Source organism: Nematolebias whitei, chromosome 12 (assembly GCF_014905685.2).
Source record: "Nematolebias whitei isolate Nwh7 chromosome 12, NemWhi1, whole genome shotgun sequence".
NCBI classification, from domain to species: Eukaryota; Metazoa; Chordata; class Actinopteri; order Cyprinodontiformes; family Rivulidae; genus Nematolebias; species Nematolebias whitei.
The window spans coordinates 48,970,806-48,984,801 of NC_056509.1; the positions used below are offsets into that span (position 1 = coordinate 48,970,806).

Genomic DNA, 13,996 nt, shown 5'->3' on the forward strand with positions numbered 1-13,996 from the left:
TAAACATTTCTGGTAACTGTGGTGGGAGTGGTGGTTCACAGGACATGGACCTGTGGCAGAGCTCTACCTAACTAGCTGATAAACACAGCACCATCACTTATCAGGACTGTGGCTGGGGTGGGGTGGGGGGGCTATCTGGACAGTGTTCACTGACTTACTTCTCAAACTCACTGATTTCGCTGGCCTTGCTCATTTTGGCCTCTGCCCCCTGCAGTAACCCAGGTTAAGGCGTGAAGGCGCCAGGTGGCTGCGTCACTCACTTGGGCGGCCTGTGCTGGAAGCTCCACCCTCACCCACTTCACATGCATATGTCTTATTATGTCATCTGCATGTTGCTTTTTCTTGTGATGAGGTTTTTGGCAACCTCACACTGTGTCCCATCAAGGAAACAGTGTGAGGTGATATTTTTTACCTCCTTTTTCCTCGTGTTTTCCCTTTACCTTATCTAATGACAAGGGTAGCGCCTCCCATGTGGTTGCAGCCTTAGACACTCTCGTCCATGTTGTTTTCTTTGGACGGGCTGTACTCAAATGTAATTTTGTTCTGCTTCTGTGACAATAAAGGCATTCTGATTCTGATTTTGTTTTCAGGTTCTCAACCCTCTCCTGTACCAATCTCGGGTTTCTCAGTCTATTCATGCTCGTCTGGCCAGCTGCCGTATTTTAGGAAAAGTTGCCCCCAAGTTTGAGTCCCACATGTGAGCTGAGCGTGAAATACAAGCATAATCTCACTGTGACTGCAGCAGTATGACTGAGCAGGAATGTTCAGATGTGTTTCTGTCCATCAGAGTGAAAAAGGAGCTATTGCCACTGGCCCGGTCTTTGTGTCAAGATGTGGAACCAGAGGTTCAAGTCTGTATCTGCCAGCAGTTTGAGAGCATTGCTCAGGCCATTGGGTAAACCAAAAACTAACCCTGCATGCTTTAGTGTGATGTCCTGCTGTGTTGACACCGCAGGTTGAATTTGTCCTTCAGGGTCGATGATACCAGAACTGAGCTTCTTCCTGAGCTGGTGGAGCTAGCTGGAGATGAGGAGAGTAGTGTTCGACTGGCTGCCTTCGACAGCATCGTCAGCCTCATGGAGATGATGGACAGCGGTGAGTCTGAACTGCATCAAACTTCAGTCTCAGTTAGCACTGATAGCAAAACCCTTCCTCTTTTTCAGATGACCGCCTCCATGTCCTGGTGCCCATGGTGACATCAGTATGCGATGCTTCGTCACAGGTGGACAAAGTCATCACAGCATCCTTGTCTTTCCGGTTTGGGACACTCTGCAATGGGCTGTCAGGTGAGAACCAGCATCCTATAGTACCAACCAAACTCCAGGTCCAGGTTGCATCAAATCCAAGCAGGTCTGGTTCTGCTTTAGACAGGGTCAGAAACTTTGCATGTCTTTCTGAGAGTTGGAGGCTTTGCTGTTGAGTTCAACCAGGTATGAAAAGTGTCTTTAGGGTCACCACGTCTGGGTAGTTTGAGAACTTCACAGTTCTTTTTTTTATTATTTATCAAAATATTATACAACGGTGATGACAATATAAAACATCGTACAAATGCAAGAACAGAGAAAAAAATTAAGTAAATAAAATAAATAAACAAATAAAAATCAAGAAAAAGATAGAGTGGGGGTCTAAATTAAATAAGAATAGTTTACAATCTTTATAACTTTGTAACATGGTAAGTAAATTACACAATTCTACACACTAAGGAGGTAAAGACTTGAGGTACTCCACAAAGGTTGTCCACTTGTGAGTACATTTTTCTAAACTACACTTCATTGTTAGTAAAATCTTCTCCACCCTCAAAAACATCCTGACAGTGTTAAGCCATAGTAATGTAGATGGAGATGTGGGAGATTTCCAGAAGAGTAAAATGCAGCATCTCGCAAGAAGGAAAAGAAAGCTAAAATCTCATTTTGCAGGGGAGACGGTACTGGAACTCCAAAGATGGCCGTTAGTGGGTCACTTTGGATCTGGGTTCTAAAAACCCCTGAAAGTCCAGAAAAGAAATCACTCCAGAATTTATGCAAACATGGACAGAAGAAAAACATGACTCAAGTTGAAGGTGAAGTCTGACATCTGTCACACTGGTCTAAAGCTGAGGGAAAGATTTTAGATAAACTGGATTTTGAAAAGTGGACTCTGTTTATTACTTTAAACTGTATGAACTGTAATTTAGCACAGGTGTATTTGAACGTGTACTGAGAATCACCCCATCCCACCATGATTCAGACAGTTCAGTGCCTAATCCATGCTCCAGATGAGTCAGACTCAGTTGTCATCACTGTTCCATATATATTAGGAAGGGGTGATTTCTTATTAGGCCTAAGAATCAGAAGGTCGACCCACGCTGGGTCAGCAGGGAAAGTCAGAAAATTTGGAAGCAATGCTGAAATACAGTGTCTAATTTGGAAATGGAGAAACAAGTGAGAAGGAGGCAGGTTAAATTTTGAAGACAATTCTGAAAAACTAAGAAAAACACGATCTTTGTTAACGGCATTAGTAGGAGCAGGGGGAAACAGGTCATTTTTTTAACAACAGCATTCTGTTAGAGGGAGACACAAATTTGAAATGAGACCTGAACTGAGACCAAATCTTAATTTTAGAGAACACTATGGGATTTAAAGTAACAGAAGATAATTTAATAGGAAGTGATGAATAGATAATAGAGGCAGGTGAAAAAAGATGAAGAAATTTATGAATTTCAAGATTACACCAGATCAAATTAGGTGAATTTAGCCAATGAGTCAGTTTGTGAATATGTGAAGACCAGTAATAGATTAAAAAATTGGGTAGAGAAAGACCACATTTAGAGGTAAACTGTTGCAACAGAGAGAGTCCGAGTCTGGGGGCCCTTCCACTCCACAAGAAGAGTCAGAGAAATTTATTTGTCATTCTCATCACACGTGGTACATGAGGTGGGACAAAACTATGTACACAGGGTCCCAGTTACATCCATCCATCCATCCATCCATTATCTTTACCCGCTTATTCCATTTTGGGTCACGGGGGTCGCTGGTGCCCATGTCCAGCAATCACTGTGCGAGGGGCGGGGACACCCTGGACAGGTCTCCAGTCCATCACAGGGACACATAGAGACAAACGAGACAAACAACCATTCACTCTCTCTCTCACACCTAGGGACAATTTAAAGTTACCATCAGCCTAACATGCATGTTTTTGGTCTGTGGGAGGAAACCGGAGCACCCGGAGAAAACCCACGCATGCACGGAGAGAACATGCAAACTCCACCCAGAAAGGCCCCTGGACCGGGGTTTGAACCAGGGACCTGCTCGCTGAGAGGCAGCAGCTCTACCAGCTGCACCACCGTGCTGCCCCAGTTACATCCAACAAAATACAAATTGTAAAGAAAAACAATAGTAGTATCCGAGTCATGAACTAAGAATATACTACATTCACTAAACTAAGAATACACTAAGCACTAATAGTACAAAAACAATGCGTCAAAACAACAGCAGCACGAACATGAGTCTGTATGAGCAGATGGGGACCAATGAACACAGCAACATGAAATAATCAGCAGCACATATCAACAATCAAGTGTCATCACAGATGATCAGGGTAGAGGCTGTTCCTCAGTCTAGTGGTTCTACACTTAATGTTCCTTAACCTCCTTCCTGAGGGGAGTGGGACAAAAAGTGTGTGTGCTGGGTGAGTGGGGTCCTTCATGATGCAGGTGGCCCTCTTCCTGCATCTGGAGGTGTAGATGTCTGTGATGGTGGGGAGACTGACTCCAACATCTTCTGTGCAGCCTTCACCACTCTCTGCAAAGCTTTTCTTTCTGCAGCTGTGCAGCCTCCATGCCACACATTGATGCTGGAGCACAGGATGCTCTCCACTGCACACCTGTAGAAGGAGGTGAGGACTGAGCTTCCCAGACCAGCTCGTCTCAGCCGTCTGAGGAAGTAGAGTCTCTGATGATCTTTCTTCATCAGGCTGGTGGTGTTGTTGCTCCAGCTGAGGTTGTTGTTCAGGTGCACACCCAAGTACTTGTAGCTGGAGACCACTTCCACCACAGATCCTCCTATGTTTGGGAGGGTGGGGGAACGGGCGGGGGGGGGGGGGGGGGCTGTTCCTTCTGAAGTCCACGAGCATCTCCTTTGTCTTTTTCACATCGATATGAAGGTTGTTCTTCCTAAACCAGCTCTCCATGTAGTCCACCTCATGCCTGTAGCTGGACTCATCATTGTTTGTGATGCATCCCACCACCGCTGTATCATCTGCAAACTTTACAATTCAATTCAGTTTATTTATATAGCGCCAAATCACAACAAAGTTGTCTCAGGGCACTTTACAGAAACATTCACATACATAAAAGCCAATTAGTCAAGTTTTCTATCTAAGGAATCCAGCAGACAAGTTTAATCTTGGCTTTGTTGCAGTCTCCCATCCTGAGCAAGCACAGTGGCAACAATGGAAAGGAAAAACTCCCTTTTAAAAGGTGCAGCTACCCATCCAGACTGTCACATTGTGACAGTCTGGATGGGTAGCTGCACAATCATACGTGAGCAGAGTAAACAGGAGGGGGTTCGGCACACAGCCCTGAGGGAAGCCAGAGCTGAGGGTTATGGTGGAGAAGGAGAAGTCATGGATCTTCACAGACTGTGGTCTCTTGGTTAAGAAGTCTAGGACCCAGTTGCATAGAGAGGAACTTAGTCCTAGTGTGATTAGTTTGCCCATCAGGGTTTGGGGGATCATGGTGATGAAGGCAGACGTGAAGTCCACAAAGAGCATACGGACATAGGAGTTCTTCTGCTCCAAGTGGGTGAGAGCAGTGTGGACCACAGAGGAGATGGCATCTTTTGTTGATCGATTCTCACGGTATGTGTACTGGTGAGGATCCACGTTGATGCTGATATTAGCTTTGATGTGGGTCATGACCAGTTTTTTTGAAGCATTTAGTGACTATCAGGGTGAGGGCCACCAGCCAATAGTCATTCAGACTAGTCATTGTAGAGCTCTTTGGAACTGGGATGATGGTGGCAGTCTTGAGGCAGTTGGGAACTGTTGCCTGTGTGAGGGAAGAGTTAAATATGTTGGCCAGCACCTCACAGAGTTGATTGGCACAGTCTTTCAGCACCTTCCCTGGGATGTTGTCAGGGTCAGTTGCCTTGAGAGGATTGATCCTCCTGAAAATACTCCTTACTTCTGCTGAGGTCATGCTGAGAAACTCTTCTTCTTGTGATAAGGTGAGTCTGGTGCTGGGTCGTCTGTTTGGGTCCTCAAAGCATGCATAGTATCTGTTGAGAGCATCAGGCAGTGATGGTTCCCTAGGACATTGTGCACCTCTGCCTTTATAATCCGTTATGCACTTAATGCCCTTCCACATGTTCGGTGTGTTTTGTGAGGAGAAGTGTTCCTGGATCATCTGTACATATGCTGCTTTGGCCCTTTTAATACTAGCATCCCGCTCTAACCTTGTCTTCCTCCTGTGAATTGCCAGACCTGAAGGCAGTGTCCCTGGCTCTCGGCAGGGTGCATACCTCTGCATTCAGCCAGGGCTTTTGGTTTGGATAGCTTTTTACATTCCTGAAGGTGGAGACATCATCAGTACATTTAGAAATGTAACACAGGACTGAGGATGTGTATTCTTCCAAGTCTAGCTCCCCTCCCTCCTTGACAGCAGATTCCTGGAATACTTGCCAGTCCGGGTGTTGAAAGCAGTCCTTTAAAATAGAGTCACTGTTTCTTACCCACCCCTTTAATCACCCCTGTGTTGGTCTGGAGTGTCTCAGCAGGGGCAGGTAAGCAGGAGCCAGAAGGATTGATATGTGATCAGAGTCTGAGGTGGGGGCAGGGTAAAGCTTTATATGCGTCTTTCACGTTGGTGTAAACACGGTCCAGTGTATTACTTCCTCGTGTTGCTATGATGACATGCTGATAAAAACTTGGCAGTGTCTCCTTTAGATTTACGTGGTTAAAATCACCAGCTACCACATAAAAAGCCTCCGGGTGTTTGTTCTAAAGTGAGCTGATGTTATTATTTATCTCCTTCAGGGCGTCTTTAGCATTAGCATCCGGAGCTATTAAAAACACAGCCATAAACTCGCGGGGTAAATAACGTGGCCAGCACTTAACTGTTAGTTGCTCTAAAGCATATGTGTCAAACTCAAGGCCTGGGGGCCAAAATGGCTCTCATTGACATTGACATCTTATCTGGCCCTCAAGATGATATGTGAAATGTAAAATACTTCTATCATAATTTTTTTCAGTAATCTTTGATTATGATGTCAAAAAGCACAACAAAGAACATCAAATGAGACCAATAAAACTCTTGTTGAGGAACCTGTGACCAAGAAAAGAGGTTGGGTATCTGACTTAAGTTAATGTAGAAATTGGCCTTTAGTTAGGGTTTAGTTTTGGCCCCCTTTTGGAAGTGAGTTTGACACCCCTGCTCTAAAGCCTCAGAGCATGTACTCTTTATCAGCGTACAGTTTGTGGACCAACCTTTGTTTATGTAAACACACACTCCCCGTCCGCGCGTCTTTCCCATTTGTTCGCTACAGCGGTCCACTAAAAAATAGGTCTGCCATCCATCTGAAACGCTGAGTCCGGCATGCTGCTGTTTAGCCATGTCTCTGTGAGACATAGTATCACACATTCATTCATCTCCTCTGAGGCACTCACTCTCAGTTGAAGCAGATCCATCTTGTTAGTCAAGTCAAGTCAAGTCAAGTCAGATTTATTTATAGAGCACATTTAAAACAGAAACTGTTACCAAAGTGCTTAACAAAAATATCACATCATCAGATAAAAAGTAGCAAGATATATTTACAGCACATGGAATAAAAATATAAAACAGAAAACATAATTAGAAACAATGAAATACTAAATCAGATCGCGTTGTGTCAAAAGTCAAGGAAATAATAACAAAAAGCATAAACTCAGTCAGAAACAATGAAATACTAAATCAGATCAGATGACCTTGTGTTAAATAGGAATAATAACAAAAGCATAAACAAAATCAGCATCAATGAAAAACTAGATCTAAATCTGATCACCCTGTGTTAAATGTCAATGAGTACAGATGTGTCAGTGAGTACAGATGTGTTTTTAGGAGAGATTTAAAAGCAGAGACTGAGGTGGCCTGTTGAATGTTGATGGGCAGATTGTTCCAAAGTTTAGGGCCCACGACTGAGTCCTTGTTATCCAAGGACTGGACGTTGGACAGAAAGAGAGACAGTATCGGGAGTCTGCCAGACCTAGCATTAGCTTTCTGCCCTACCAGCACGCCAGCCCGGCATCATCTCTTCTTCCCCTGGGCACAGCACCTCCTCTTTCCGTTTAAGTGCTGCTGTCTCCCTGCTGATGTCCGTAAAAGTTGCAGTCTGCCGAGAGTAGCCTTAAGATTGTTGTTGACTGCTGCTGTGTTCAGTGTTAAATTTTCTCTCATCCTCTGAGGAGGATGAGATATTGTCTCTGATGGTCTCTTCATCAGAGACAATCTGGTCTAAAGATTTAAAAAACTGTTCAGGCAAAAATAGGGGGATACATTGAAATAAAGATAAATCTGGTTAGTATATTCATTAAAATAACTTTAATATTTTTAACTGCCTCGGTGACTTCAGCACCAGAGATTAGAGAGCCCGACCCAAAGTCTTCAGGCTCTGTTTCCTCAGTGGAAGATGTGCCAGAGAGATTTAGGAGGTCATCGAAGTACTCTGCCCATGGACCCACAACATCCTGAGTTGAGGTCAGCAGCAAACCACTTCCACTATAAACAGTGTTGGTGGTGTAACGCTTTCTCCCCTGAGACACCGGATGGTGGACCAGAATCGCCTAGAAGCCATATGAAAGTCATTCTCCATGGCCTCTCCGAACTCCTCCCATGCCCGAGTTTTTTGTGATTTGTGATCTGAGAAATTGGTTTCTCAGATCACACCATTGGTTGGTTCTCTAACTATCTTTCAGACCGGAGGCAATGTGTTCAACATAATGGTACTTCCTCCAGTTATTTAACAGTCAACAATGGTGTACCACAAGGCTCAGTCTTAGGACCCACCCTCTTTACAATCTACATACATAATGTTAGTAAAAACATCCCTAATGCATCCATACATTTCTATGCTGATGACACAGTTGTTTATTGTCGAGCTAAAACAGTTGCTAAGGCTTTCCAGCTTTTGAAATCTGCATTCAACATCATCCAGACTGATTTGTTCCGCCTCAAACTTGTCCTAAATGCCGACAAAACCAAAGAGATGCTTTTTTCAAACAGGAAGTTGGTCCCAGCAGTTCTTCCTCCGATTTTATCCTCAAATGGTGTCCCCATTGAGTTTGTTGATTCCTATAAATATTTGGGTATCTTGGTCGACTCACGTCTCTCTTTTAAGCTCCATGTGGAAAACTTGGTAAAGAAACTGAAAGTTAAACTGGGTTTCTTTTTCAGAAACAAATCCTGTCTAACCCTGAATGTTAGGAAACACCTTGCATCTGTAACTTTCCTTCCCTCCATTGATCACGGTGATATTATTTACATGAACGCTCCTACAAGAACCCTGCAGATGTTGGATGCTGTCTATCATGGTGCACTAAGATTCATAACTGGCTGTGATTATCGTACCCACCACTGCACCCAGTATTCACTGGTTAACTGGACATCATTAACTTCACGCAGACTCTCTCACTGGTACATTTTCTTCTTTAAATCACTTCTTGGTCTGCTGCCTTCATACATCTCCTCCTACATGTCTCTGTGTGAGTGCAGCTACAGCGTGCGCTCTCAGGACATCATTACCTGCAGTGTTCCCTCAATGAGGACTGAACTAGGCAAAAGGGCCTTCTCCTACTCCGCTCCTGTTTCCTGGAATATCTTGTAAAAAGATTTGAAGCTCTCGACCTTTGACCTCTCTAAGTGGCTTTAAGAATCTGTTGGACTCCTGGCAGGGACCAATGCAGACATGTTCCTGTTTTTAGTTTTCTACATTCGCCTTAGAATCTAGCTGTTTTTTTTTTGTTTTGTTTTGTTACCTTTTCCTTTTAGCCATCCTATTTGTAAAAAAAACAAACAAACAAACCTGCAGTATGACTTTTATAACTGTTTATTGTTGTTGCTGTTGTCCATTGTTGTCATCTTTCTTTGTTGAAATCAGGTCTCTCTTGTAAATGAGTCCTCGAGGCTCAATGGGATTTACCTGTCTAAATAAAGTTTGATTGATTTTGCCTCAGTGACCACCCGAGCCACATGCTGCTTGGACTGCCGATACCCATTAGCTGCTTCCAGGGTCCCACAGTCCAAAAAAGCCTGATAGGACTCTTTCTTCAGCCTGACAGCATCCCTCACTGCCGGTGTCCACCACCAGGTTTGAGGGTTACCACCGCTATAGGCATCAACAACCTTACGGCCACAACTCCGATAAGCCGCCTCGACAATAGAGGCACGGAACATGGCCCACTCAGACTCCATGTCCCCCACCTCCCCCGGAACGTGTTTGAAGCTCTCCCAGAGGTGGGAGTTAAAGCTCCGTTTCACGGGAGACTCTGCCAGATGTTCCCAGCAGACCCTCACAATACAAATGGGCCTGTCAGGTCTGGCCAGCATCCTCTCCCACCATTGAAGCCAACTCACCACCAGATAGTGATCAGTGGACAGGTCTGCCCCTCTCTTCACCCGAGTTTCCAAGACATGTGGCCGCAGATCAGATGAGACAACAACAAAGTCGATCATCAAACTGCAGCCTAGGGTGTCCTGGTGTCAAGAGCACATATAGACACCCTTATGCTTGAACATGGTGTTCGTTATGGACAATCCATGATGAGCACAGAAGTCCAATAACAGAACACCACTCGGGTTCAGATCAGGTGGGCCGTTCCTCCCAACCACACCCCTCCAGGTCTCACTGTCATTATCCACGTGAGCGTTGAAGTCCCCCAGTAGAACAAGAGAATCCTCAGGAGGCGCACTCTCCAGTACCCCCTCCAAGGACTCCAAAAAGGGTGGGTAATCTGAACTGCCATTTGGTGCATAAGCACAAACAATAGTCAGAACCTGTCCCCTCACACGTAGGCGGAGGGAGGTCACCCTCTCGTTCACCGGGGTGAACCCCAACGTACAAGCACCAAGATGGGGGGCAACAAGTATGCCCACTCCTGCCACTCTGCCACCAGGCGCTCGCCAGCGTGCCCCACGTCCAGGCCCGGTTCCAGAGTGGGGCCCCGGTGACCCACGTCTAGGTGAGGGAACATTGGTTCCATTAATTTTAATCTTTATAGGGGTCTTTGGGCTGCACTTTGTCTGGTCCCTCACCTAGGACCTGTCTGCCTTGGGTGACCCTACTAGGGGTATGAAGCCCCTGACAGCATAGCTCTTAGGATCATTGGGACACTCAAAACCTTCCACCACGGTAAGGTGGCAGCCCAGGGAGGAGCATTTAGAGAGCGTCAACTTCACTAATTGTGGCAGCCTGGGCTGCAATACCCGGCAACGAAATAGAGGACCCACAGGTGGAGGGTTCATCACGAGAAACTAGCCGCAGGTGAGGCTGGATTGAACTGGTTCATGCATTTGTCACGTCTAGACTGGACTATTGCAATGGTTTATTATCTGGGTGTCCAAATACTTCTTTAAAACATCTTCAGTTAATCCAAAATGCTGCTACCAGAGTCTTAACTGGAGTTAGTGGGAGAGATCATATCTCTCCAGTTTTAGCTTCTCTCCATTGGCTCCTTGTCAAAGCCAGAATATAATTCAAAATCCTACTTCTAACCTACAAAGCTCTCAACAACCATCGGCTTGGGCTTGGGTTTCCTGAGCTGTCCCTTAGTTATGCTGCTATAGGCTTAGACTGCTGGAGGACAAACTGACCACACTTTTTCACTCTGCTACTGTCTTTACTTACTCTGCTCAACCTGTTTTGTATTTGTAATTATTTTTTCTATCTTAACATGTGGTTGTTTTTTTTTTTTTTTTTTTGTCTTTCAGGTACACCTGCACCTATTTCTGGACCTACCATTCTGTGTTCGTTTGTCTCTCCTTTCTGTCCTCTCAAACCAGCCGGTCAAAGCAGATGGCCGCTTGTCCTGAGCCTGGTTCTGCTGGAGGTTTCTTCCTTTAAAAAGGGAGTTTTTTCCTTTCCACTGTTACTATTGTGCTTGCTCAGGATGGGAGACTGTGACAAAGCCAAGATTCAACTTGTCTGCTGCTTCCTTAGATAGAGAACTTTATTAATTGGCTTTTATGTATGTGAATGTTCCTGTAAAGTGCCCTGAGACAACTTTGTTGTGATTTGGCGCTATACTGTATAAATAAACTGAACTGAATTGAATTGAACTTCCCCCTTTAGTCAACTTTGGTGGCATTTTAGTGACCAGAAAAAAGTATGCAGTGTAAAAATGACTTGGATATCACTTGAGGTCGAAAAAGAAGAAAAATTGCCCAATAATATTCATAAAAGAGCCAACTCTGCAGGAGCAGCTCACATTACACCGCCATTAGTCCCCCAAAAAGCAATCGAACTTCACAGTTCTAACAGGGTTTTGGATCAGAAACAGAGTGGCGTCTGTATGAACCTTGGTTGTTCTGATGATGTATCTTTTTTCAGGTCTCTTGTCAGATGAGCAGAAGCATCTTATGCTGCAGAAGTTTCAAGTTCTCTGTATCACTGGACTTCCAACTGAAGGAAACCAGATAGACGACAGCGAGTCTGCGCTGATTCGCTCAAACTGTTGCTACAACCTGCCGGTACCAATACACACACAGAACCTTAAGGGTCCTGGTCCCTCAGATTTCACTGGTTCTTTAGATGATGAGCTAATGGAAAAAAGGGTTTGTAGGCTCGATAATCCAGGTAGATAGCAAAGAAAAGGTTAAATCATGTCATCTGGACCTGTTGGAATCTCAGGAGCAGGCTTTTAGCTTTCTGAATCATTTTGGCCTTTGTGTCCTCAGGCTGTTTCTGTGAGTAGCAAGTTGGTTATCTGGCCTAAAACATTTGATTGTTATACATGATGATTGATTGTTTTGGACAGATGTGTCCTTTGCATGTGTTAAAAGCTTCTGAGATTCCAACAGGAGGTTGGCTTGAAACACAGCAATGAAGGCTACTTATGGGACAGATCTGGTTTGCAGGCCACAGACTGATGAAGTCTTCAGGATGGAAGACAAAACGTTTCTCCCTGAAACTGGTCCAGATTAAATGATTTAACATTTTTTATGATGAGTTAATGTCCTGTTCTGTTTTTCCAGGCCATGCTTGTGTTTGTGGATCCTGCCCACTTCCTGTTGGACCTCTACCCATCTTTCTCCAGTCTCTGTAGAGACCCAGAGGTCAGCGTTCGGCAAAATGCAGCAGCCACTTTCCACCAGGTGAGAAGCACCAGTCCTTGTAGCTCATCCTCATTGATTTCTCAGGTCACATGACCAGTCCTCCTTCTCTGCCAGGTAGTGAAGCTGCTTGGTTCTGAGTTCCACCTGGTCCACAACGAGCTTCTGTCACTGATGCAGGATGACTCCCTGGAGGTGAGAAACCACTCCTGGAGCTTTCTGTGATGTCACAGAAAATGATTTTACTGACCTGCTTGCTGGTTTGTTGGGTCCAGTTGGTTATGTATGATTTGACAGTTCCTGCCCGCCTTGTCAGATTTGTTTGCATGGCCCAGGTTCACTGGTGCTCATTTCAGCTTGTAGGCTATCTATCATTACCTTGATACAATGTAGCATCTCAATTAACATCTGGCTCTGGGGTCTCTGGGGACTCTGGGGGCTCAGAGACTCTGGAGTCTCTGGGAACTCTGGAGCCACTGGGGACTCTGGGGACTCAGGCATCTCAGGGGACTCTGAGGACTCTAGGGGCTCAGGGACTCTGGAGTCTCTGGGGGCTCTGGGGCTGTAGAGGCTGTGGAGACTGAAGGTTTGGGGGGCTCTGAAGACTGGGAGCAGAGCCCTCCTTGGTCAAACCTAGAAGATTTGTTTTTCATCCAGATATGACTCAGAAGAAGTAAAGGTTCTGATAACTCTTCCAACATGTTGGAACGATATTGACAATCGTCAACAAGACACCTGACCCCTGCCTGGTCCGCGGGCATTTCCACAGCTGCCTGTTGCTCCTCCTGGTGTCTCAGGTGTGATGGGTTAAAATGATGACATCACACAGCACCTTTTCACTTTTAGAACACAAATATTTACACAGGGACAGAGAATATAGTAAAAGTTGTTTGAAGAAACATTCACACAGAGCATTATGACATACAGGGGGAAAAGGAAAAGATCTTACTGGTCTCAAAAATCTTACAAAAGTGGTACTTAGTCTGAGCCAGAACTTGGCCTGTCTTGGTCCAGAACTACCCTTAAAAATCAGATGTATGCTGGTAGGACATGGTATTCTGATTGGATATCCGATGATCTGCACTGAGTGGACTTACAGCGGCGATTGTTGTCATTGTACTTCAGGTTTTGGACACTCTAACGAACCAGTTAGATGAAACCCTGCAAGTGGTTCTGTCCAGAGGAGACAGTCTGAGACTGGACAACAAAGTGAGTAACCATTTAGTCCAAACAGTCTTTGTTCTCATCAAAGGTAATGCTCAATAATTAAGGTAAAAAAAATCTAGCAAAGTAAAGTCAGGTCCTCTGGACATATTTTTAATGAAACGTGTCGTCTTTCATCCAAAAGGCTTCATCAGTCTGAGCAAACACAACAGACTCAGTCTTATAAATAACATCCTGATGCATGCTCATAATTAATAAATAACACCAATAACTTATAAATAACACCTTCACATAGTGGGCCAACCAGTTTGATAGTGCTAAAGACGAAACGTTTCAACAAAGAGAATACGTCCAGAGGATAGTTTTTGAATCCCTGCTTTTTGTTCAAACATCCTCATAACATATCCTGTTTCTTCAACATGGATAATCTTTTGACTGTTCCATCCCTGTCTTCTGATGGTTCCGCCTCTGTCTTCCGATTGTTCTGCCTCTGTCCTATGGTGGTTTACACTCTTGTCTTCTTATGGTTCCCCTTCTGTTCTCTGGTGGTTCTGA

At 44.7% G+C, this 13,996-nt stretch overlaps 1 protein-coding gene across 1 annotated transcript in view; it reads left to right on the forward strand.

The window, feature by feature from the left end:
* Positions 1–13,996, forward strand: part of ppp4r4 (protein phosphatase 4, regulatory subunit 4) — a 37,358-nt gene that overhangs the window by 1,577 nt on the left and 21,785 nt on the right. The window contains exons 4-11 of the mRNA XM_037685683.1: positions 591–697; positions 788–895; positions 974–1,095; positions 1,164–1,286; positions 11,556–11,695; positions 12,200–12,319; positions 12,395–12,472; positions 13,403–13,486. Coding sequence (XP_037541611.1) covers positions 591–697; positions 788–895; positions 974–1,095; positions 1,164–1,286; positions 11,556–11,695; positions 12,200–12,319; positions 12,395–12,472; positions 13,403–13,486 — 882 coding nt within the window. The remainder of the gene's footprint in view (positions 1–590; positions 698–787; positions 896–973; positions 1,096–1,163; positions 1,287–11,555; positions 11,696–12,199; positions 12,320–12,394; positions 12,473–13,402; positions 13,487–13,996) is intronic.